Below are 24,117 nucleotides of genomic sequence, written 5' to 3'. Positions count from 1 at the left end.
CCATGGAGGTCACTCCTGTGCCCATGGAGGTCATTCCTGTGCACATGGAGGTCATTCCTGTGCCCAGGGAGTGCATTCCTCTGCCCATGGAGGTCACTCCTGTGCCCATGGAGGTCATTCCTGTGCCCAGGGAGGTCATTCCTCTGCCCAGGGAGGTCATTCCTCTGCCCAGGGAGGTCACTCCTGTGCCCATGGAGGTCATTCCTGTGCACATGGAGGTCATTTCTGTGCACATGGAGGTCATTCCTGTGCCCAGGGAGGTCATTCCTCTGCCCCTGCTGATCCCTTCTCTTTCCTCCCCAGAAGAGACAGCTCGCTGCACAGAGCTTAGCCTACAACATGAAAGACAAAGTCTTCTGTCAGCTCTTCCCTGAAGTGCTGGAGGTAAGGGAGTTGATCCCTGCAGGGATTTGGCTGTCCTGCAGCTCTTCAGCTTCTCTGTCATCCAACAGAGACCTGAAATCCTTCCCAAGCACCCAGTGACCCAACCCCTGCCCCGCTGGCACTCGGCAGCTGGGGGCAGAGTGGCTGAGAGCAGCCAGGCAGAAAGGGACCTGGGGGTGCTGGTTGACAGCAGCTGAACAGGAGCCAGCAGTGTGCCCAGGAGGCCAAGAAGGCCAAGGGCATCCTGGCCTGCAGCAGGAAGAGTGTGGCCAGCAGGAGCAGGGAGGTCATCCTGCCCTGTGCTCAGCACTGCTCAGGCCACACCTGGAGTCCTGTGTCCAGTTCTGGGCTCCTCAGTTCAAGAAGGACATTGAGAGACTTGAAGGTGTCCAGAGAAGGGCAACAAAGCTGGGGAGGGGTCTGGAGCACAGCCCTGGGAGGAGAGGCTGAGGGAGCTGGGGTTGCTTAGCCTGGAGAAGAGGAGGCTCAGGGGAGACCTTCTTGCTCTCTCCAACTCCCTGCAGGGAGGTTGTAGCCAGGTGGGGGTTGGTCTCTTCTCCCAGGCACCCAGCACCAGAACAAGAGGCCACAGTCTCAAGCTGTGCCAGGGGAGGTTTAGGCTGGAGGTGAGGAAGAAATTCTTCCCAGAGATTGGCCACTGGGGATGTGCTGCCCAGGGAGGTGGTGGAGTCCCCACCCCTGGAGGTGCTTAGGAAGAGCCTGGATGGGGAGCTTGGAGCCATGGTTTGGTTGATCAGGTGGTGCTGGGTGCCAGGCTGGACTTGATGACCTCTGAGATCTCTTCCAACCTGCTTAATCCTATTCTACTTTAATTTCCCCATCCTCTGAGTGAGCTTTAATCCCCCTCTCTCCCCTCCCAAGACTCCCAACCCCAAACCCAGCAACAGCTCCAAAGCCTGGAGGGAAACAAAAAGGGATTATTTAATGAGGAGAGATTTCTGCCTGTAGAAAACCAAAGCAAGGCCTCTGCCAGAAGCTGGCTGTAACAAAACCAACCCCAAAACAGAGAGATTAAAGGAGAAAGATCCAAGGAGAGGCTGTTGGGAAGAGAAAGAGAGAGAGAGCAACATTTCCTCTTGACCTTATATTAAGAGAATAAATTTAATCAAATATAACATCTCCACCTGGATTCCTTTTTCACCTTGCAGGCAAAGCCTTCAGGAAGAAGGTTTGGTTGAATTCCTTTACAGCAAAGAGGGGACCCAGAGGGAGGATATCCATCCCCTCTTTCAGACAGCAGTGGCTGTGACCCTGGTGTGACAAGATGCTCTCACAGGCAACCCCCCCCAAAACCCAACCCCAGGCTGGTTCAACAGCTGCCCAAGTGCTGCCTGCATGGGGGGGAGGGGGGAAGCAGAGCCAGTGGTTTCCCCCAGCTTCATCAGCACCAAGCTGCACAGAAGCAAGGAGTTAAAAGGTCAGTTTGGACAGGGAGCTTAAGGTAGGTAGTAACCATCCTTGGGAGGAATCTCCTCCTCAGTCTGGGAGAGCTGCCCCAGGGAGCAACCATCCTTGGGAGGAATCTCCTCCTCAGCCTGGGGGAGCTGCCCCAGGCAGCAACCATCCTTGGAAGTAATCTCCCCAGGGAGCAACCATCCTTGGGAGGAATCTCCTCCTCAGCCTGGGGGAGCTGCCCCAGGGAGCAACCATCCTTGGGAGGAATCTCCTCCTCAGCCTGGGTGAGCTGCCCCAGGGAGCAACCATCCTTGGGAGGAATCTCCTCCTCAGCCTGGGTGAGCTGCCCCAGGAGCAACCATCCTTGGGAGGAATCTTCTCAGCCTGGGTGAGCTGCCCCAGGGAGTAACCATCCTTGGGAGGAATCTCCTCCTCAGCCTGTGTTGCTGCCCCAGGTGCTCCTGCTGTGGCAGGGGGGGTTGGCTGATCTCCAGAGGTCCCTGCCAGCCCCACACATTCTGAAGGGATCCTACAGGAAGGCTGCAGAGGGACTTTTCCTCAGGGTGGCTGAAGACAGGGCAAGGGGGAGTGGGTTGAAGCTGAGGCAGAGCAGGGTCAGACTGGAGCTGAGGAAGAAGCTCTGCAGTAGGAGGGTGCTGAGACTCTGGCCCAGGCTGCCCAGGGAGGCTGTGGCTGCCTCCTGCCTGGAGGAGGCTGGATAAAGCCCTGAGCAGCTGAGTATTTCAGAGGGGGGCTGGAGCAGATGATCTCTGAGGTCCCTTCCAATCTGATTCTACCTTTAAGAGCACAAAGAAACCTTCCCTGCTGTTTCATTTTAAGATGAAATGTGATGACCTTTCCCCCCCCTAAAACAGAAGCAATCTGAAGCCTCCCAGTGCAGCCCCAACCACAAAGCCTGGCACCCCAGAACCAGTTTGCTGTGTGAAACAGAGGAGAGGAACAGTTCCTCTGGAACAGAAAGGCTTAGCCCAGATGATCCTTGGGGTGCCTTCCACCCTGGCATTCTGTGGTTCCAAGGAGAGTTCTTCCCCACAGCTCCTGGCTGAGTGATGGAAGGAGAGCCTGCATTTCATTCCCAACACCTTAAGCAGGTTGAGCTGCTGAATGGCTGCACCATCCCCCACCCCTGCCTGACCCCCAACCCCCTCCCCAGCCCACAGCCCTCAGGGTTGCTTCCTGTTTGCACCCAGCAGCAGCCAGGAGGGCAACAGAGACTTAACCATTCCAGAAGCCTCAGCAGCTGCCCCTCCAAGCTGCATTCAGTGTCCAGAGTGATGCAGCCCTGCTCTGCAGGGACTTCTTTGTGCAACCACCACCACCACCCTCACCCTGCAGGCTGTGGCTCTAGGCACGGACGGAAGCTTGGAGCCGAGGACGACGCAGCGGAGGGCGGACAACACAGATAGCAGCAAAGTCCTTTTCTGTCTCTTGGAGGTTGGGTTTAGCTTCTTTTTTTCTTGTTTTTTCCTTTTTTCCCCTCTTTTTTTGTTGTTGTTGTTTTCCAAGCAAGAAAGTGCTTCAGAGCTGTAGGGGGGGAGGAGAGCAGGGTCAGAACTCCTCGTGGACGTTGCGTGCGTAGTCCATGAGCTTGCTGCCCGTGAAGTACTCGCTGTACTTCAGGATCTCCTCCAGCTCCAGGTGGTGGTTTTGGTTCTCATCTGCCACTGCTATCATCTGCTTGGCTTCATTCAGGGCATTGTATTCATTCATTGGATCCATGTACTCCTAAGAAAAACAACAACAGAAAACCAGGGAAGAGAAATCAGTTCCCCAGCGCTAAGCCCCCAGCGCCACGCATCAGTCACAGGAGGGGAGGGGGTTGGGAGGGAGAACCACTGGAGCAGGCTGCCCAGAGGGGCTGGGGAGTCTCCTCCTCTGGAGACAGTCAGAATCCATCTGATTGTGCTCCTCTGAGAGCTGCCTCAGCTCATCCTGCTTTGGCAGGAAGGTTGGAAGAGACCTCTGGACACAAGTCACAGAGCCACTGGAGGCTGCCAGAGGGGTTGTGGAGTCTCTTGCTGTGGAGATGTTCAGGTTGGAAGGGTCCTCTGGACATCAAGTCACAGAACCACTGGAGGAGGCTGCCCAGAGGGGCTGGGAAGTCTCCTCCTCTGGAGACAGTCAGAATCCATCTGATTGTGCTCCCCTGAGAGCTGCCTCAGCTCATCCTGCTTTGGCAGGTAGGTTGGAAGAGACCTCTGGACACAAGTCACAGAGCCACTGGAGGCTGCCCAGAGGGGTTGTGGAGTCTCCTTCTCTGGAGATGTTCAGGTTGGAAGGGGCCTCTGAACATCAAGCCACAGAACCACAGGAGCAGGCTGCCCAGAGAGGCTGTGGAGTGTCCTCTGGAGACATTCAGAATCCATCTGATTGTGCTCCGAGACCTGCCTCAGCTCATCCTGCTTTGGCAAGAGGGTTGCAAGGGACTTCAGGACAGAACCACTGGAGCAGGCTGCCCAGAGGGGTTGTGGAGTCTCCTCCTCTGGAGATGTTCAGGTTGGAAGGGGCCTCTGGACATCAAGCCACAGAACCACTGGAGCAGGCTGCCCAGAGGGGCTGTGGAGTCTCTTGCTCTGGAGACATTCAGAATCCATCTGATTGTGCTCCTCTGAGACCTGCCTCAGCTCATCCTGCTTTGGCAAGAGGGTTGCAAGGGACCTCTGGACAGAAGCACTGGAGCAGGCTGCCCAGAGGGGCTGTGGAGTCTCTTGCTCTGGAGACATTCAGAATCCATCTGATTGTGCTCCTCTGAGACCTGCCTCAGCTCATCCTGCTTTGGCAAGAGGGTTGCAAGGGACTTCAGGACAGAACCACTGGAGCAGGCTGCCCAGAGAGGCTGTGGAGTCTCCTCCTCTGGAGATGTTCAAACCCCACCTGGATGTGCTCCTGTGTGACCTGCCCTGGGGTGACCCTGCTTCGGCAGGACCTCCAAAGCCCATCCAGTCCAAGCCAGGATCAGCCAGGGCAGGTCACACAGGGATGCCTCCAGATGGGGCTTGAAAGTCTCCAGAGCAGGAGACTCCACAACCTCTCTGGGCAGCCTGCTCCAGGCTCTGTTAGGTCTCAGCCTGACTCCTGCCAACCAAGGCCACAACTGAGAAGGCACAGCTCAAACCCAACAGTTTGGCTGTGTTAGAAAAGGGCAAGGAGGAGACCTCTGCCCTTTTCTAGGCTGCTGGGGCCCCAGGCTTGGTTGGTCCTTGGGGGCTGGGTTGGGTTTGGTCCTTTTGGGCTGTTTGGGGGTTTTTGTTGTTAATGAGCACACAGGTTGTGAGTTACACCTGCAGTAACTGCAAAGTGTGACCCAGTGTCCCATGGACTAATGCACCTTCATGAAGTCTCTGACCTGCTCTCCTGCACTCCCCAATCCACCCAGGTGCCTGTGTGACCCAAACCCCTCTGAGGCAGCACTTAGGGGAGGGAAAAACCTCTCCTGCCTCTGGCAAAAAGCAGCACCACCACCAGCAAGCACTGCAGAACCCCACCACAACCTGCAGCCTTCTACACTCTGTAGTCACTTCCAACAGCTTTGGACTCCACTGAGGCAGTTGCAGTCCTGTGTTTCCAAGCTGCTGGCTTTTGACAGCCCCAGAGTGAGGCAGTTACCTCCAGCTCCTCCATGGTGACAATGCCATCATGGTTGGCATCAATGACCTCCTCAAACTCCTTCCTCCTGTCTTTCACCCAGTCATCATCAATGTCTTGAGCTTGCTGGTTCTCCACAGTCCCAACAGGCAAGGAAATGAACTCTGAAAGGGTGAGCTTCTTATCTCCATCTTGATCTGCAAGAGAAGCACACAGGACCTCACAGGAGCTGACCAGGGAGGAGGAGAGGTGTCTTCCTGCCAGGGATGCCACTGCTATAGTCCTGACTCCAACAGAGATGAGAGAGTTACCATTGCCATCTTGGAGCAGCCCCAGCTGTGTGTCCTGGCCCACAACAGATGGTTTGGAAGGCTAAAAACCACACAGCATGCACTACAAGATCCTTTTCCTGAAGGCCACAACTGCTGCCAGGGAGAAATCCTTGCCAGGGAGGGTGGGGAGGCAGTGGAGCAGGCTGCCCAGGGGGGCTGTGGCTGTCCCCTCCCTGGAGCTGCTCAAGGCCAGGCTGGAGGAGGCCTTGAGCATCATCCTGAGCTGCTGGGAGGGTGGTTGGACCCAGCTGATCTTTAAGGTCCCCTCCACCCCCACCCTGCTGCTGGGTGCAGCTCACACCCCCTGCTGCATGCAGCTCACAGCCCCCCTGCTGCTGCAGGCAGCTCACACCCCCCCTGCTACTGCAGGCAGCTCACACCCCCCCTGCTGCATACAGCTCACACCCCCCCCTGCTGCTGCATGCAGCTCACACCCCCCCTGCTGCATGCAGCTCACACCCCCCCTGCTGCTGCAGGCAGCTCACACCCCCCCTGCTACTGCAGGCAGCTCACACCCCCCCCTGCTGCATGCAGCTCACACCCCCCCTGCTGCTGCATGCAGCTCACACCCCCCTGCTGCTGCAGGCAGCTCACACCCCCCCTGCTGCAGGCAGCTCACACCCCCCCCTGCTGCATACAGCTCACACCCCCCCTGCTGCTGCATGCAGCTCACACCCCCCCTGCTGCATGCAGCTCACACCCCCCCCTGCTGCTGCAGGCAGCTCACACCCCCCCCTGCTGCTGCAGGCAGCTCACACCCCCCTGCTGCAGGCAGCTCACACCCCCCTGCTGCAGGCAGCTCACATCCCCCTGCTGCTGCATGCAGCTCACACTCCCCCCTGCTGCTGCATGCAGCTCACACCCCCCCTGCTGCTGCATGCAGCTCACACCCCCCTGCTGCATACAGCTCACACCCCCCTGCTGCTGCATGCAGCTCACACCCCCCCTGCTGCTGCAGGCAGCTCACACCCCCCCTGCTGCATGCAGCTCACACCCCCCCCTGCTGCAGGCAGCTCACACCCCCCCTGCTGCAGGCAGCTCACACCCCCCCCTGCTGCTGCATGCAGCTCACACCCCCCTGCTGCTGCATGCAGCTCACACCCCCCTGCTGCTGCAGGCAGCTCACCCCCCCTGCTGCAGGCAGCTCACCCCCAGGCAGCCAAACGCTCTGCAAGCCACCAGCTGCCCAGCCCTGGGGTTTGAAGCCTCTCTTACCCAAGTCTCTGATGATCTCCTTCACCATGAACTTCAGCATGCCCCTGCTGTGCTCTGGGTGCAGGAAGGACAGGAACTCCTCCTCGTTCAGGAGCAGGTCAGGGGGGGGGTTGTCAGCCTGGTACCACCTGTCCTTCAGGTTGTCCAGGACTTCCTGTGCTGCAGAGGGAAGGCAAACTGAAGCTGCCCCCTCCACAGCCAGGGCCAAGCTCCAGCAGGGCTGACCTCTCACCCTGCTGCCTGGCTGAGTTCAACCCCACCCAGGGGAAATCACAGCTTGGGGGGAGGGGGGAAACAAAGGGCAATCAGTTTGTGCTGAAAGGCTAAGGGAAGGTCCTTCAAAAGCCACCAACTGAAGTGGAAGCAGGAGCTGAAGGGAAGGATTGAGCTGCACCTGGATCAGAACTCCCCCATGCCAAGTGCAGAGTGCTGGGAGCTGGTTCAGCTTTGCTCAGCAGCTCTTGCTCTCCTTCTTTCCCTCACCTGAAGCCCACCACAAGCCCAAATCCTTCCCCTGCCTCAGCACCTTGCTGCTGAAGGAACCATTCTGGTGTCCTACCTCAAAGCAGTCCTGCACCATGGGATGGGATGGGGATGGGGATGGGGATGGGGATGGGGATGGGGATGGGGATGGGGATGGGACAGAACACAACCCAGCCCTGGGAGGAGAGGCTGAGGGAGCTGGGGTTGCTTAGCCTGGAGCAGAGGAGGCTCAGGGGAGACCTTCTTGCTCTCTCCAGCTCCCTGAAGGGAGGTTGTAGCCAGCTGGGGGTTGGGCTCTTCTCCCAGGCACCCAGCACCAGAACAAGAGGCCACAGTCTCAAGCTGTGCCAGGGGAGGTTTAGGCTGGAGGGGAGGAAGAAGTTCTTCCCAGACAGAGAGATTGGCCCTGGGGATGTGCTGCCCAGGGAGGTGGTGGAGTCCCCATCCCTGGAGGTGTTCAAGAGGGGCTTGGATGTGGCACTTGGAGCCATGGTTTAGCTGTCAGGAGGTGCTGGGTGCCAGCTTGGACTTGCTGCTCTCTGAGGTCTTTTCCAACCTTACTGATTCTATGATTCTATTTCTCCACAGAGAGATTGGCCCTGGGGATGTGCTGCCCAGGCAGGTGGTGGAGTCCCCAGCCCTGGAGGTGTTTAGGGAGAGCCTGGATGAGGCCCTTGGTGCCATGGTTTAGTTGATCAGATGGTGCTGGGTGACAGGTTGGACTTGATGATCTCAAAGGTCTTTTCCAACCTGGTTTATTCTCTTCTACTCAGATCAAAGCTATCAACCTCCCAGGGCAACCTGTTCCAGTCTCTCCCCACTCTCACTGTGCAGAATTTCTTCCTCACCTCCAGCCTCCAGCTCCCCTCCTCCAGCTCCAACCCTTTGCTCCTCCTCCTCTCCCTACAAGCCCTTGCCAAGAGTCCCTCCCCAAAGAGAGAAACACTCCTTTGCTGCAAGGAGGCAGTGCAAGCTGGAGCACAGCTGTCCAACCTCAGCACCAACATCCCTTCACATTCCCAACCTCCCTCATTCCACCTCACACCTCATCTCCAGTCTCACTCTGCCCTCCCCCAGCTCCAACCCACCCCCTCTCATCCCATCACAGCAGCTCCTTCCTCTCCTTGTTTGGGTGTTGCTCACTCTTTGGGGTTGCCTTACCCTGAGCACAGGCCTGGAACTCCTTGTTTGAGGACCCCCCAGGACACTCTCTGCACTACCAAGGCAGCCTTCCCTTCACAGTTCAGTTCCACTGAAGTGGATGTGTCTGAAGGTGAGGTGAGAACCGTGACAGGCAAAGGAGCTGCTGCTCAAAACATGCCTCTGGTTTGAAGGAGGAGGGGGGGGGGGAAAACCACCCTCCCCTGCAACACCCCAGACACTGTGTGCACCTAGTGCTCCTCTACATCACCAGGGAGCCAAGAACAAACCACCTGGCTGCAGCATTTTGGCTGCTGTAGGCATTTTCTAAATGACACAGTGGAAAAAAAACCCCCAGGGCCAGGAGGAGCAACCTCTGCTACCTGCCCAAGGCCTCCACAGGCTCATCTTGAAGCAGTTCTCAGTTGTGAGAGGGCCTCAAGGCTACAGAATCAGCTGTTTCAGGAGTGGATTGAGCTGTCTGAAGTAGTTCCTGAAGGCTTTGGAGGGCTTAAGTTAAAAGAGGAAGGGGGCAAACCAAACCCCAGCCCCCAAATGGCTGCAGCTCCATTCCTGAGCTGCAAGGGTTTGGTCCCTCAGGGAATGTTTTCCTGTCAAGGGGAAGGAAAACCTCCAGGGACCTAACAGGAGTCCTGGGGCAAGCTGGTAAGTGGCAGGGTTGAGTTCCAGCAGTGACACAACCAGACAGGCAATAACCCTGGGATGGCTCAAGCTGGAAGGGACCTCAGAGGTCATCTGCTCCAAGCTCCCCACCACAGGCAGGGACAGCTCTCAGCTGCACTCAGCTGCTCAAGGCCTCAGCCAGCCTGGCCCTGAACACCTCCAGGCAGGAGGCAGCCACAGCCTCCCTGGGCAGCCTGGGCCAGAGTCTCACCACCCTCCTACAGAAGAACTCCTTCCTCAGCTCCAGTCTCACTTTGCTCTGCCTCAGCTTCAAACCATTCCCCCTTGGCCTGGCTCCAGACACCCTCAGCAAAAGTCTCTCTGCAGCCTTCCTGCAGGATCCCTTCAGCTCCTGGCAGACAGCTCTGAGGTCCCCCTGGAGCCTTCTCTTCTCCAGGCTGCACACCCCCAGCTCCCTCAGCCTCACAGCAGAGCTGCTCCAGCCCTTGGATCATCCTTGTGGCCTCCCTCCAGCAGCTCTGTGTCCTTCTGATGCTGGGGACAGCAGAGCTGGCTGCAGGATTGGAGGTGGGGTCCCAGGAGAGCCAAGGAGCAGACTTACCTCTCTTGCCCTGCTGCTCACACTCCTCTTGCAGCAAGCCAGCACACAACCCCAGCTCCTCCAGCCTCTCCTCATGGCAGAGGTTCCCCTCCCCAAGCTTCAATCCCTTGCCTCTCAGCCTGTCACTCCAAGCCCTTGTACAAAGTCCCTCCCCAGCTCTCCTTCAGGTACTGGGAGGCTGCTCTCAGGTCTCCTTGGAGCCTTGTCTTCTCCAGGCTGAACAGCCCCAAAGCTCTCAGCCTGTTGCCTCCCTGGCATCCCTGGCCCCCAGGCTGCAGTGTGCCCCCAGGCTGCAGTGTGCACCTGGCCCCCAGGCTCAAAACCTCCTCCAAGCTCCACACATTCAACTATTTTCCATTAGAGAGCCCCAAAAAGGAGAGTTTTCCAGCAGAGCAGGAAGGTAACTGGGGGCCAGCAGGCTCAGGAGGAGGCAGAGAACCCAGCTGGCTGCCCAGGTAGGAAACTGCCTCTGTGCAGACTTCCCTTACTCAGCAACTCTCTTCTATCTTGATGAGCATTCCTGGAAGCTGCTCTCAGCCCCAGTGCCAGAGAGCAAGCTGCACAGGTGCTTTCCCTGCCCCAGCAGCACCCAGCAGGCTCATTTGCATCTCAGTTGCCTTCTGATGAATGGAAAATACAACATCAGCCCCTCTGCAGTGACTAACTCCTGCAGGGAAAGGCTGAGGCCTGCCTGCTGGGCTGCACAGTCAACCTGAACACTTTGCCAGTGAGGAGGGGGAGGCAGGGAGAGGACTCTGTGCAGAGTGCCAGGCCCATTCAAAGGGCTGCTTGGTCATTTCTCTCCTGCTGCTTCCCAATCGAAGCTCTCATCTCCTCCTCCCTCCTCTCCCTGCTTCCTCAAGCCCTGCCCTCCCCTAAAGTCCCCCTCCTAAAGCCCTCCCTTGCACCCTCCTAAAGCCCCTCCTCAAGCCCTCCCTTTCCCCTCCTAAAGCCCCTCCTAAAGCCCTCCCTTGCCCCCTCCTAAAGTCCTCCCCTGCCCTCTCCTAAAGCCCCTCCTAAAGCCCTCCCCTGCCCCCTCCTAAAGCCCTCACCCTAAAGCCCTCCCTTGCCCCCTCCTAAAGCCCCCCCCAAAGTCCTCCCCTGCCCCCTCCTAGAGCCCTCACCTTAAAGCCCTCCACTAAAGCCCTCCTTTGCCCCCTCCTAAAGCCCCCCATAAAGCCCTCCCCTGCCCCCTCCCTGACTCAGCTAAGGTCTCTCTCTCTCCCTCAGTAGCTCCCATGAGCCATGCAACCTCCCTGGGGCAGCCTGGCACTTGGACTTGTTGAATGCCATCCTGTTGGCCTCTGCCCATCTGCCCAGCCTGGCCAGGTCCCTCTGCAGAGCTCTCCTACCCTCTAACAGCTCAACTCCTGCCCCCAGCTCAGTGTCATCTGCACATTTGCTGAGGACTGACTCAATGCCCTCACCCAGCTCATCAATGAGGATGTTAAAGAGCACAGGGCCCAGCACTGCTCCCTGGGGCACACCACTGGTGCCTGGCTGCCAGCTGGCTGTGGCACCATTCACCACCACTCTCTGGGCTCAGCCTCCAGCCAGTTCCTAACCCAGCTCAGAGAGCTGCTGTCCCAGCCAGGGGCTGTGGCACCAGAAAGGATCCCTCCTGCCTCAGGATGAGTAGTGCAGCAGCACAGGAACACCTCCAGCATCCCCCACCCCCCTTGGTGCCAGCAGCAGGCTGCTGCCAGCAGGGAAGGGAAGCCCCCAGCACTTACTCTCTTCATCTATTTTCAGCTCCTGGTTGTTCCTGACCTTCTCTGCCATCTCCTTCTCGTTGAAGCCTTTGCTGGCCAGGAATTTGACTTTGTACTCGTCCCAGGACACATGGCCTGCAAGAGAGCAGCCCCCCCAGCTCTCACACACCAAGCTCCCCAGGGACCAGCTCCTGCTGAAGGCAGCTCCCAGAGTCACAGGAGAGCTGGGGCTGAAAGGCACCTTCAAGGCCAGAGGGTGACAAAGCCTCCTGCCACGGGCAGGGACACCTCTCCCCAGCCCAGGCTGCTCAAGGCCTCACTCCTGAGCACCTCCAGGAGCACCTCCAGGAGCACCTCCAGGAGCACCTCCAGGAGCACCTCCAGGAGCACCTCCAGGAGCACCTCCAGGAGCACCTCCAGGAGCACCTCCAGGAGCACCTCCAGGAGCACCTCCAGGAGCACCTCCAGGAGCACCTCCAGGAGCACCTCCAGGAGCACCTCCAGGAGCACGGGTTCAGTTAGTCAGGAGGTGCTGGGTGCCAGGTTGGACTTGCTGATCCCTGAGGGCTTTTCCAGCCTTATTGATTCTGTGATTCTCTTTCTTCACAGAGAGATTGGCCCTGGGAATGTGCTGCCCAGGGAGGTGGTGGAGTCCCCATCCCTGGAGGGGTTTAGGAAGAGCCTGGCTGAGGCCCTTGGTGCCATAGTTGGGTTGATCAGATGGTGCTGGGTGAGAGGTTGGGCTGGATGAGCTCAAAAGTCTCTTCCAACTCTCTCAAGGTCAGCAGGGGAGGGGGAGGTCTGCAGGGGAGAAGGGAGGGAGAGGTCTACAGGGGAGAAGGGAGGGAGAGGTCTACAGGGGAGAGGGGAGGGAGAGGTCTGCAGGAGAGAGGGGAGGGAGAGGTCTGCAGGAGAGAGATGGGGAGGGAGGGGTCTGCAGGGGAGAGATGGGGAGGGAGGGGTCTGCAGGGGAGAGATGGGGGGGTCTGCAGGGGGAGAGGGGAGAGGAAGGGGGTCTGCAGGGGGAGAGGGGAGGGGGGCTCTGCAGGGGGAGAGGAGGAGGGGAGGGGGCTCTGCAGGGGGAGAAGGGAGGGGAGGGGGCTCTGGAGGGGTCCTCACCATCCCCATCAGGGTCCACAGCCCGGAAGTGCATCTTGTTCTCCTCCACAGCCTCCTGGAAGTGCTCGTCTGTCTTCTCCATGATCCAGCGCTGCATCTCCTTGGCTCCTATCTTGTGGTCACTGTTGGCATCCACCCTGGGGAGGAAGGGGGGTGCAGCTGTCAGGGCTGGGATGGGTTGTGCAGGTGTCAGGTACTGGGATGAGCAACCAGCTGCCTGGCAGAGCCTGAATCCCTTCAGGACACCCCGAGGCTGCCCCCCAGGAAAGGACCAACCCAGGAACCACTTCAGCACTCTCCCTGCCCAGAGCTGTGAGCAGAAAGGAAGGGCCCAGCCTCAGACCAGCCCAAAACCCTCCCTGGATTTCAGCTTCTTCCCAGCACAGGGCAAACAAATGAGGCATTCATTGAGCACTGAGCTGCAGGCCCTCGTGCCACTGAAGGCCCTGCAGCTAGCCCTCAGCTTGGCCACCCAGCAGCACCACTTGGCTCTGCTGCCTCACTGCACCCTGCTGGTGCTGAGGGAGGCAGAGGAAGCCACAAACACATCAACCCTGGCACAGCAGCTCAGTCCCCTCTTGGCTCAGGGCTGGCAGCTGGCAGCTGCTGCAGACTTTCACTGCCTGGGAAACAAAACTCACCTCCAGGCTGCTCTCAAAGCACTAACTCCCTCTCCAGGCTCTCTTGCCCAAGTCCTTAGAACCACAGAATCACAGCCCAGCCCTCCCTGCCCTGGCCTTGGCAAGCTGCCTGCCTGGAGCTGCCCAGCTCACCCCACCACTGCCAGGACCATCAGCAACAGGGGAAGGAGGATGAGCAACACTGTGGCCAGGCCTTCCAGAGAGGCACAGGATGGACTGGGATGGAAGGGACCTCCAAAGGTCAGCCAGCCCAACCCCCCTGCAGCCAGCAGGGACACAGGAGCAGAGAATCAACCAGGATGGAAGAGACCTCAGGGATCATCAGAGAACCAACAAGGTTGGAAGAGACCTCAGAGAGCATCATAGAATCAATAAGATTGGAAAAGACCTCAGAGATCATCAAGTCCAAGCTGCCACCCAACACCTCCTGACAGCTGAACCATGGCTCCAAGTGCCACATCCAATCCCCTCTTGAACACCTCCAGGGATGGGGACTCCACCACCTCCCTGGGCAGCACATCCCAAGGGCCAATCTCTCTTGCTGGGAAGAACTTTCTCCTCACCTCCAGCCTAAACCTCCCCTGGCACAGCTTGAGACTGTGGCCTCTTGTTCTGCTGCTGGCTGCCTGGGAGAAGAGACCAACCCCCACCTGGCTCCAACCTCCCTGCAGGGAGTTGGAGAGAGCAAGAAGGTCTCCCCTGAGCCTCCTCTTCTCCAGGCTAAGCAACCCCAGCTCCCTCAGCCTCTCCTCCCAGGGCTGTGCCCCAGACCCCTCCCCAGCTTTGTTGCCCTTCTCTGGACACCTTCAAGTCTCTCAATGTCCTTCTTCAACTGAGGAGCCCAGAACTGGACACAGGACTCCAGGTGTGGCCTGAGCAGTGCTGAGCACAGGGCACAATGACCTCCCTGCTCCTGCTGGCCACACTCTTCCTGATGCAGGCCAGGATGCCCTTGGCCTTCTTGGCCCCCTGGGCACACTGCTGCCTCATGTTCAGCTGCTGTCCACCACTCCCCCCAGGTCCCTCTCTGCCTGGCTGCTCTCAGCCACTCTGCCCCCAGCCTGTAGCTCTGCCTGGGGTTGTTGTGGCCAAAGTGCAGCCCCTGGCACTTGGACTTATTGAATGCCATCCTGTTGGCCTCTGCCCATCTGTCCAGCCTGGCCAGGTCCCTCTGCAGAGCCCTTCTGCCCTCTCACTGACCAACATCTGCTCCCAGCTTGCTGTCAGCTGCACATTTGCTGCTGGACTCAGTGCCCTCATCCAGATCATCAATGAGGATGTTAAAGAGCACAGGGCCCAGCACTGATCCCTGGGGCACACCACTGGTGCCTGGCTGCCAGCTGGCTGTGGCACCATTCACCACCACTCTCTGGGCTCAGCCTCCAGCCAGTTCCTAACCCAGCTCAGAGAGCTGCTGTCCCAGCCAGGGGCTGACAGCTTGGCCAGGAGCTTGCTGTGGGGGATGGTGGCAAAGGCCTTGCTGCAGCCCAGGCAGAGTTCATCCACAGCCTGCCCCACAGCCTGCCCCACAGCCCCCAGGTCAGCTCTGTCCTGACAAACATCTCCCAGCTCTCACTGCAGTCCTGTTTGCAGCCCATGGCAGGGATGAGCTTAGAGCTCCCTTCCAACCCAACCCATGCTGGCTGCCTGTGAATAGCTAAACCAACTCAGTGCTGCACTCCACTACCAGAGCTCAGTGCTGCCCAAGCCCAGGTGCTGGGGTTACTCAACTCAAGCTTTTCACACTCAGGTGACATTTAAAGGCACATCCTCTCCTCCTCCTCCTCCTCCTCCTTCACTTCAGTTTCAATGGCAACCCTTCAGACAGTGATTGAATGAAAAACCCCAAACCCAGATGAAAAAACCTCCAAAGGCAGGGAGGAAAGACAAAAAGCCCAGAGCCCCACTGGGGATTTTTGTTGTTGTTGTTGTTGTCTTTGTTGTTGTTAAAACTGAAGCAGAGTTGGCTCTGCTGGGCTTCAAATAGAAGCCTGCCTCCCAAAGGTCAGTGAGGTCTTCTCAGTTTCCAGGGCTGCTGCATGTTTTCCTGCTAGGTGCTGAATAATCAGCTCCAAACCCCCCTGCAAACAGCAGGCCAGGATCTGGGGCTTGCTCTCCCCACCCCCCCCCCCCCCCCCCCCTCCACTCTGAGTTTTGTGTTTGATCAGCACAGGGTTGCCCAGGCAGCTGGCTGAGAGCCCAGCCCTGGAGATAGCCAAGGGCAGGCTCAGCAAGGCTCTGAGCAACCTGATCTGGTGGAGCAGGAGTTGAGCTGTTAGAGGGTAGGAGAGCTCTGCAGGGGGACCTGGCCAGGCTGGGCAGGTGGGCAGAGGCCAACAGGATGGCATTCAACAAATCCAAGTGTCAGGGGCTGCACTTTGGCCACAACAACCCCAGGCAGTGCTACAGGCTGGGGGCAGAGTGGCTGAGAGCAGCCAGGCAGAGAGGGACCTGGGGGGAGTGCTGGACAGCAGCTGAACAGGAGCCAGCAGTGTGCCCAGGGGGCCAAGAAGGCCAATGGCATCCTGGCCTGCATCAGGAGCAGTGTGGCCAGCAGGAGCAGGGAGCTCATCCTGCCCTGTGCTCAGCACTGCTCAGGCCACACCTTGAGTCCTGTGTCCAGTTCTGGGCTCCTCAGTTGAAGAAGGACATTGAGAGGCTGGAAGGTGTCCAGAGAAGGGCAACAAAGCTGGGGAGGGGTCTGGAGCACAGCCCTGGGAGGAGAGGCTGAGGGAGCTGGGGTTGCTTAGCCTGGAGAAGAGGAGGCTCAGGGGAGACCTCATTGCTCTCTGCAACTCCCTGCAGGGAGGTTGGAGCCAGGTGGGGGTTGGGCTCTTCTCCCCCCACCCTCTCCACATTTAACCTTCTGCTTTCCTCAGATCAAAGCCAGCAAACTGAACTGCTTCCAAGCTGCACTTCCCACCCAAGTCACATCACAGGAGGGACTTTTGAGGATGTCAGGGAGTGATAGGACTGGGGGGATGGAGCAAAACTAGGAATGGGGAGATTGAGATTGGCTGTGAGGAAGAAGTTGTTCCCCAGGAGGGTGGTGAGAGCCTGGCACAGGCTGCCCAGGGAGGTGGTGGAAGCCTCCTGCCTGGAGGTGTTTGCAGCCAGGCTGGAGGTGGCTGTGAGCAACCTGCTGTGGTGTGAGGTGTCCCTGCCCATGGCAGGGGGGTTGGAGCTGGCTGAGCCTTGAGGTCCCTTCCAGCCCTGAAATTCTCTGACTCCATAACTGGAGAGGAAGGTAACAACCATCCCACTTCCTGCTCTTCCAGCTCATCAGAGTCAATTAATCACCAATTAATGGAATGAAGCTGGAGGTGGGGAGATTCAGGCTGGAGGGGAGGAGAAGTTCTTCCCCATGAGAGTGGTGAAGCCCTGGGATGGGTTGTCCAGGGAGGTGGTTGAGGCTCCAGCCCTGGAGGTGTTTAAGCCCAGGCTGGATGAGGCTGTGGCCAGGCTGATCTAGTGTGGGGTGTCCCTGCCCATGGCAGGGGGGTTGGAACTGGCTGATCCTTGTGGTCCCTTCCAGCCCTGACTCTATGATACTCTGGAAGTCCCCCAGTGCTCTGCTGCCTCAGTGCCCAGGAAGCCTGCAGTGACTCAGAGGCTCCTGAGCTGCCAGGCACTCCCTGTACCAAGCCAGCTGAGACCCTGCCAGGGTCCACCAACAGTTCTGCTGCTGAGAGGAACACTTCAGCCTGTTTGAAGCAGCCTGCTGTGAGGTTAGCACCTGAGGAGGTAAGGAAAGGCCTGTCCCTGCCTGCCTGGAGAGCCAGCTGCACTCTGCAAGGGCTGCTGACAGCCTTCCCACTGACACCAGCCAGCTTGGGTAGGTCTGTGCTGAGCTAAGCAGCCTAGCACTGAGCAGGGCAACTCCTCTTCTACCTCAGGGGTGGGCAAGCAGTGCTCTGAGCACTCCAAAGGAGTTAGGGGAGAGTGGGGCATCCCAAAGCACTCCTTCCACAGCATCCCAGGGAGGTGACTCCAGGGAAGGAAACCAAGCATGGCCAAATGCCTTTTGCTCTCCCAGACACATGCAGCCTGCTTGCCTAGGATGAAGAAAAAGCAGGAGAGAAGCCTGGAGAGCTCCTGCTGCATGGTTCCACCCTGCAGTCAGCCCCCCTGGGAGGTGAAGGAGGTAAGCTTTGGACTGATTGCCTGGCACCACGCTGGCAGGCCACAGAAGGGAGCTCCAGAGGTCCCTGATGCTGCCCAAGAGCAAAGAGATCCAACCCTGCCACCTTGTGTCTCCACTGCACAGGTTCTGAGTGTCACTTCCACCACATCTCCTGACCTCCAAGCATCTGACAGGCAATGACACAAACCTTACCCCTGAGGAACAGGAGCACAGAGTGGCTCAGGTTGGAAGGGACCTCAGAGGTCATCTGCTCCAAGCTCCCCCACCACAGGCAGGGACAGCTCTCAGCTGCACTCAGCTGCTCAAGGCCTCAGCCAGCTGGCCTTGAACACCTCCAGGCAGGAGGCAGCCACAGCCTCCCTGGGCAGCCTGTGCCAGGGTCTCAGCACCCTCCTGCTGAAGAACTTCTTCCTCAGCTCCACCTGACCCTGCTCTGCCTCAGCTTCAAACCATTCCCCCTTGAGCTGTCTGTAGACACCCTCAGGAACAGCCTCTCTGCAGCCTTCCTGCAGGATCCCTTCAGCTCTGAGGCCCCCCTGGAGTCTTCTCCATGCTGCACACACCCCAGCTCCCTCAGCCTGTGCTCACAGCAGAGCTGCTCCAGCCCTTGGAGCATCTTTGTGGCCTCCCTCCAGCAGCTCTGTGTGCTTCTGATGCTGGGGACAGCAGAGCTGGCTGCAGGATTGGAGCTGAGGTCTCAGCAGAGCAGAGCCAAGGGGCAGATTCCCCTCTCCCAAGCTGCCCTGCTGCCCACACTCCTCTTGCAGCAGCACACAGCTGCCTGCTGGGCTGCAGGCAGGAGCTCTGCTGGCTCATGGGGAGCTTCTCATCCATCAATACACCCAGCTTCTTTCTCCAGGGCTCCTCTCAGCCCACTCTGCACCCAGCCTGGATGTGTGCCCAGGGCTTTCCCCCTCCTCATCACAATTGTCAAGCACAAGAGGGAAGAATCATAGTATCATAGAATCAGTCAGGGCTGGAAGGGACCACAAGGATCAGCCAGTTCCAACCCCCCTGCCATGGGCAGGGACACCCCACACTAGATCAGCCAGGCCACAGCCTCAGCCAGCCTGGCCTTAAACACCTCCAGGGACAGGGCCTCGACCACCTCCCTGGACAACCCATTCCAGGGCTTCACCACTCTCATGGGGAAGAACTTCTTCCCCACCTCCAGCCTCAATCTCCCCACCCCCAGCTTCATTCCATTCCCCCTAGTCCTATCACTGCCTGAGATCCTGAGCAGTCCCTCCCCAGCCTTCCTGGAGCCCCCTTCAGAGCCTGGAAGGCCCACAATGAGGTCACCTGGGAGCCTTCTCTTCTCCAGACTGAAACAGCCCCAACTCCTTCAGTCTGTCCTCACAGCAGAGCAGCTCCAGCCCTCTGCTCATCCTCCTGGCCCTGCTCTGGACACCTTCCAGCACCTCCACATCCCTCTTGCCATAGGGGCTCCAGAACTGGAGGCAGGACTCCAGGTGGGGTCTCCCCAGAGCTGAGCAGAGGGGGAGAATCACCTCCCTTGCCCTGCTGGCCACACTTCTCCTGCTGCAGCCCAGGCTCTGCTTGGCTTTCTGGGCTGCAAGTGCACACTGAGAGCTCCTGGTGAGCTTCTCCTCCCCCAGCACCCCCGAGGCTCTCTCCTCAGGGCTGCTTTCCAGCCTGGATTTGTGCCTGGGGTTGCCTCCAGCCAGCTGCAGGACCCTGCCCTTGGTCTTGTTGAACCTCCTGAGGTTGGCTTGTGCCCAGCTCTGCAGCCTGCCCAGCTCCCTCTGGATGGATCCCTTCCCTCCAGCCTGTCCAGGTCCCTCTGGATGGATCCCTTCCCTCCAGCTGTCTGCTGCACCACACAGCTTGGTGTCATCAGCAAACCTGCTGAGGCTGCACTCAGTGCCAGTGTCCATGGCACTCACAAAGATGTTGAACAAGCCTGGGCCCAGGGCTGACCCCTGAGGGACTCTGCTTGTCCCTGGCCTCCCCTGGGCCATGGAGCCATGGACAGGCCACAGAATGCAGATGGAGATGCTGCAGAGAACTCACTTTGAGAAGATGGCCATGAGCTTCTTCCTGTTCCTCCTGGGCTCTGAGTCCTCCTCAAACTCTTCCATCTCCTTGCCCAGGAAGACTTCCTGATGAAACTCCTTGTTGAGGTGTCCATCCATCTCCATTTTGACCCCGTTCAGGTGGTCTGGGGGCAGGATCTCATTCTCATCTTTGCTGTCAGCTGCCTTTTCCTTGAGGGCAGAGTTGTTGGCAGGCCTGGCATAAACATCCATCAGAAGGAACACAAAGAGCAGGGACAGATAGAGAGAGCCCAGACTGCAGAGGAAGGCCTGCCTGGACATCATCTTTCTTCCTCCTCTGCTGATTCAATCACTGCAGATGGACCCACAGGACCTAAACACAACCAGGAAGAAACAAGGTGGAAATGGAAGCTCTGGAAAGCTGCCTCACTAACAAAAGGTCTCTCAACCCCCAGATGGCCACCCCCACACAAATATTGGCTGTGCAACACAACACAGCCTGGGGGGAGCAACAAACACAGGCCAGAAAGTGAGGCTGGGGCAGCTCTCAGCCTGGCAGAGGAGTTTGGATGAGGTTGACCTCTTTAAAGGGCCCAGTTGTGCCCTGAAAGCTGTCACAGAGTCAGTAAGGTGGGAAAAGAGCTCAGAGGTCAGCAAGGCCAAGCTGGCACCCAGCACCTCCTGACAGCTAAACCAAGTGCCACATCCAAGCCCCTCTTGAACACCTCCAGGGATGGGGACTCCACCACCTCCCTGGGCAGCACATCCCAGTGGCCAATCTCTCTTGCTGGGAAGAACTTTCTGCTCACCTCCAGCCTGAACCTCCCCTGGCACAGCTTGAGACTGTGGCCTCTTGTTCTGGTGCTGGGTGCCTGGGAGAAGAGACCAACCCCCACCTGGCTCCAACCTCCCTGCAGGGAGCTGGAGAGAGCAAGAAGGTCTCCCCTGAGCCTCCTCTTCTCCAGGCTAAGCAACCCCAGCTCCCTCAGCCTCTCCTCCCAGGGCTGTGCTCAAGGCCTCTCCCCAGCTTTGTTGCCCTTCTCTGGACACCTTCAAGTCTCTCAATGTCCTTCTGAAACTGAGGAGCCCAGAACTGGACACAGGACTCAAGGTGTGGCCTGAGCAGTGCTGAGCACAGGGCAGGATGACTTCCCTGCTCCTGCTGGCCACACTCTTCCTGCTGCAGGCCAGGATGCCCTTGGCCTTCTGGGCCCCCTGGGCACACTGCTGCCTCATGTTTAGGCAGCTGTCAATCAGTCTCCCCAAGTCCCTCTCTGCCTGGCTGCTCTCAGCCACTCTGCCCCCAGCCTGTAGCTCTGCCTGGGGTTGCTGTGGCCAAAGTGCAGCCCCTGGCACTGGGACTTGTTGAATGCCATCCTGTTGGCCTCTGCCATCTGCCCAGCCTGGCAAGGTCCCTCTGCAGAGCTCTTCCACCCTCTAACACCTCAACTCCTGCCCCCAGCTTGCTGTCATCTGCACATTTACTGCTGCTGGACTCCATGCCCTCATGCAGCTCATCAGTGAAGATATTGACCAGGCTGGGGCCCAGCACTGCTCCCTGGGGCACACCACTGGTGCCTGGCTGCCAGCTGGCTGTGGCACCATTCACCACCACTCTCTGGGCTCAGCCCTCCAGGTGTGGGCTAACCAGTGCTGAGCACAGGGCAGGATGACCTCCCTGTGGTGCCATGTGCTGGCCTGGCAAGGGGGACCCCAACACTTAGCACACAAAGCACTTAAGGATCTGAATGTGCAGCCCAGGCTCAGCCGTGGCAGCGTCCCAGGCACCAGCACCGCTGGCAGGAACAGCCACGACAGCACAGCAGCCCCCAGAGCCTTCAGCACCTCACCCCCCAGCACAGCTGGAAGAAGGAAAGGTCACTTTGGGCAAGAGATGGCCGAAGGGCAGCGTCTAAAGCCCAGCTGGGAAGGCGCAGCCGGCAGGGAAAGCAGCCCCCAGGGGCGGATTTGTCCTGAGCTGCTGCTGCTGCTGCGGGAAAAACGCTGCCAGAGGAGATAGGAGGGTGCTGGGACAGGGAATGGGAGCTCAGCCCAGCACAGAGTGGGAAAAGGAGGGGGAAAAGGAGGGGGAAAAGGAGGGGGAAAAGGAGGGGGAAAAGGAGGGGGAAAAGGAGGGGGAAAAGGAGGGGGAAAAGGAGGGGGAAAAGGAGGGGGAAAAGGAGGGGGAAAAGGAGGGGGAAAAGGAGGGGGAAAAGGAGGGGGAAAAGGAGGGGGAAAAGGAGGGGGAAAAGGAGGGGGAAAAGGAGGGGGAAAAGGAGGGGGAAAAGGAGGGGGAAAAGGAGGGGGAAAAGGAGGGGGAAAAGGAGGGGGAAAAGGAGGGGGAAAAGGAGGGGGAAAAGGAGGGGGAAAAGGAGGGGGAAAAGGAGGGGGAAAAGGAGGGGGAAAAGGAGGGGGAAAAGGAGGGGGAAAAGGAGGGGGAAAAGGAGGGGGAAAAGGAGGGGGAAAAGGAGGGGGAAAAGGAGGGGGAAAAGGAGGGGGAAAAGGAGGGGGAAAAGGAGGGGGAAAAGGAGGGGGAAAAGGAGGGGGAAAAGGAGGGGGAAAAGGAGGGGGAAAAGGAGGGGGAAAAGGAGGGGGAAAAGGAGGGGGAAAAGGAGGGGGAAAAGGAGGGGGAAAAGGAGGGGGAAAAGGAGGGGGAAAAGGAGGGGGAAAAGGAGGGGGAAAAGGAGGGGGAAAAGGAGGGGGAAAAGGAGGGGGAAAAGGAGGGGGAAAAGGAGGGGGAAAAGGAGGGGGAAAAGGAGGGGGAAAAGGAGGGGGAAAAGGAGGGGGAAAAGGAGGGGGAAAAGGAGGGGGAAAAGGAGGGGGAAAAGGAGGGGGAAAAGGAGGGGGAAAAGGAGGGGGAAAAGGAGGGGGAAAAGGAGGGGGAAAAGGAGGGGGAAAAGGAGGGGGAAAAGGAGGGGGAAAAGGAGGGGGAAAAGGAGGGGGAAAAGGAGGGGGAAAAGGAGGGGGAAAAGGAGGGGGAAAAGGAGGGGGAAAAGGAGGGGGAAAAGGAGGGGGAAAAGGAGGGGGAAAAGGAGGGGGAAAAGGAGGGGGAAAAGGAGGGGGAAAAGGAGGGGGAAAAGGAGGGGGAAAAGGAGGGGGAAAAGGAGGGGGAAAAGGAGGGGGAAAAGGAGGGGGAAAAGGAGGGGGAAAAGGAGGGGGAAAAGGAGGGGGAAAAGGAGGGGGAAAAGGAGGGGGAAAAGGAGGGGGAAAAGGAGGGGGAAAAGGAGGGGGAAAAGGAGGGGGAAAAGGAGGGGGAAAAGGAGGGGGAAAAGGAGGGGGAAAAGGAGGGGGAAAAGGAGGGGGAAAAGGAGGGGGAAAGGAGGGGGAAAAGGAGGGGGAAAAGGAGGGGGAAAAGGTGCGGAAGGGAGCCCCGAGGACATGCCCGAGGCCCAGGCAAGGCCCAGGCTGCGTCCCCTGGCCCCTGCAATCACCACGGTACGGCAGATTCCATGAGCTACAAGCTCCCACCCTCTCACCCCCCGCCCCATCTGTCAACCCAACCATGGCACCAAGCTCCCCATCCAGTTTCCTCCTGAACACCCCCAGGGATGGGGACTCCACCACTCCCCGGGCAGCACATCCCCAGGGCCAATCTCTCCTTCTGTGAGCAACTTCTTGCTAACCTCCAGCACAAAGCCCCCAGAGGCAGGAAGCGCAGCCGAGCGCGCTGGGCAGCCCAGCCCGAGGGGCAGCGCCCAGCTCCCCAGCGGGGCTGCGGAGGGCCCGGCCGGCGCTGCCCTGCCCGACCCCACGGGCTGGCGGCGGTCCTCACGCCGCTCCGGCGCGGCCCACAGGCACTCACCGAAAGCTCCGGGGCGCTGCGCGGTGTCCCCGCCCCGCAAAAGGTGGGGAGGCGGCCTTCCAGGACCGTGACAGGCCGCGGGGAAGCCGGCCCGGGCCTCGCCGCCCCTCGCCCCGCTCGCCCCTCGGCCCCCGCGGCGGCTGCGGGCGGAAGGACGTCACCGGCGCGGAGCTCCCCGAGCCCCCTCCCGCCCGGCCGCAGGGAGCACAGCAGAGCGGGCCGGGACGCACGACGTACGAATGACGTCAGAGCGCAGTGCGTGTAACAGCGGCCATCTTGGAGACGGGCAAGGAAGCGCCCTCTTCCCTCACAGCGGGTCCTGCAAGATCCCTAACAGCTGACAGGCTGCCGTGGCCCGCTAAAGAAGGCAAAATTCTGCCGTGCTAAAATGTAGACAAATATTTCCTGGCATGCTGTTCCTTACCTCAGTTATTTATAAGGCAGACTTCCTCCTCCAAGCGTGAAGGAATCTCTTTAATTCCCTGTCAGGTCCTGGCTCTACGCGGATCTCCGGGTTGGTGCTTACCGTCCATCTGTTTCGCTTGGCAGCCTTTAAAATATGTAACGCGCTGCTACCGAAGCTTACGAAGTCAGAACTTCAGCTAGCTAGCCAACGCACAATTACTTTAACGAGGTAGCGTGCTCCCCTGTGCCACAACGCAGCACTAAGCTTCCCATGAAGGCTGGGATCGTAGCACTAAAGCATCCATCGGGGCTGCGAGCCCAGCCAGCCGAAGCGCAGCTCCTCCGCAGGTTTAAGCCGCGACTCCTGAGGCTTCACTTGCCCTGACCCAACAGCTGCCAGCGCAGCGCAGCGCGGCGTGCCGTGCCCGGAACCAAAATGGCCGCGCCTCGGCCT

The 24,117-nt window shown here is 59.0% G+C and overlaps 1 protein-coding gene across 3 annotated transcripts; it reads right to left on the bottom strand.

Moving 5' to 3' along the window:
• Positions 1 to 1,307: 1,307 nt before the first annotated feature.
• On the bottom strand, positions 1,308 to 24,045 carry SDF4 (stromal cell derived factor 4). Of its 3 annotated transcripts, XR_010989724.1 has the most exons (8): positions 23,259 to 23,428; positions 19,473 to 19,829; positions 12,654 to 12,790; positions 11,556 to 11,669; positions 6,954 to 7,112; positions 5,428 to 5,603; positions 2,185 to 3,546; positions 1,308 to 2,134 (listed from the first exon to the last, which is right to left on the bottom strand). XR_010989724.1 is itself a non-coding variant. In XM_068158293.1 (7 exons), the coding sequence occupies exons 2-7, from the start codon at positions 19,778 to 19,780 to the stop codon at positions 3,370 to 3,372; spliced, it is 1,071 nt and encodes a 356-aa protein (XP_068014394.1). In that variant the 5' UTR covers positions 19,781 to 19,829; positions 23,683 to 24,045; the 3' UTR covers positions 1,308 to 3,369. The 3 variants fall into 3 exon arrangements, 2 of the variants coding, with proteins under 2 accessions (XP_068014394.1, XP_068014393.1); XM_068158293.1 differs by lacking the exon at positions 23,259 to 23,428 and adding an exon at positions 23,683 to 24,045 and having other exon boundaries at positions 1,308 to 3,546; XM_068158292.1 differs by having other exon boundaries at positions 1,308 to 3,546.
• Positions 24,046 to 24,117: the final 72 nt, after the last annotated feature.

Source organism: Melanerpes formicivorus, unplaced genomic scaffold (genome assembly GCF_026170545.1).
Source record: "Melanerpes formicivorus ecotype bairdi unplaced genomic scaffold, bMelFor1.0.p_v2 SCAF_39, whole genome shotgun sequence".
NCBI classification, from domain to species: Eukaryota; Metazoa; Chordata; class Aves; order Piciformes; family Picidae; genus Melanerpes; species Melanerpes formicivorus.
Note: the sequence above shows the minus strand (reverse complement) of the source record. Positions and strands in the feature narration are given on the sequence as shown.

Bases quoted from the DNA above. Each gene is read 5' to 3' on its own strand.
- SDF4 (XM_068158293.1), bottom strand. From the start codon at position 19,780: ATGATGTCCAGGCAGGCCTTCCTCTGCAGTCTGGGCTCTCTCTATCTG. The intron at 5,604-6,953 runs GTAAGAGAGGCT...CTTCTCTTGCAG, and splicing joins GGAGATCATCAGAGACTTGG to ATCAAGATGGAGATAAGAAG. The intron at 3,547-5,427 runs GTAACTGCCTCA...TGTTTTTCTTAG, and splicing joins TCACCATGGAGGAGCTGGAG to GAGTACATGGATCCAATGAA.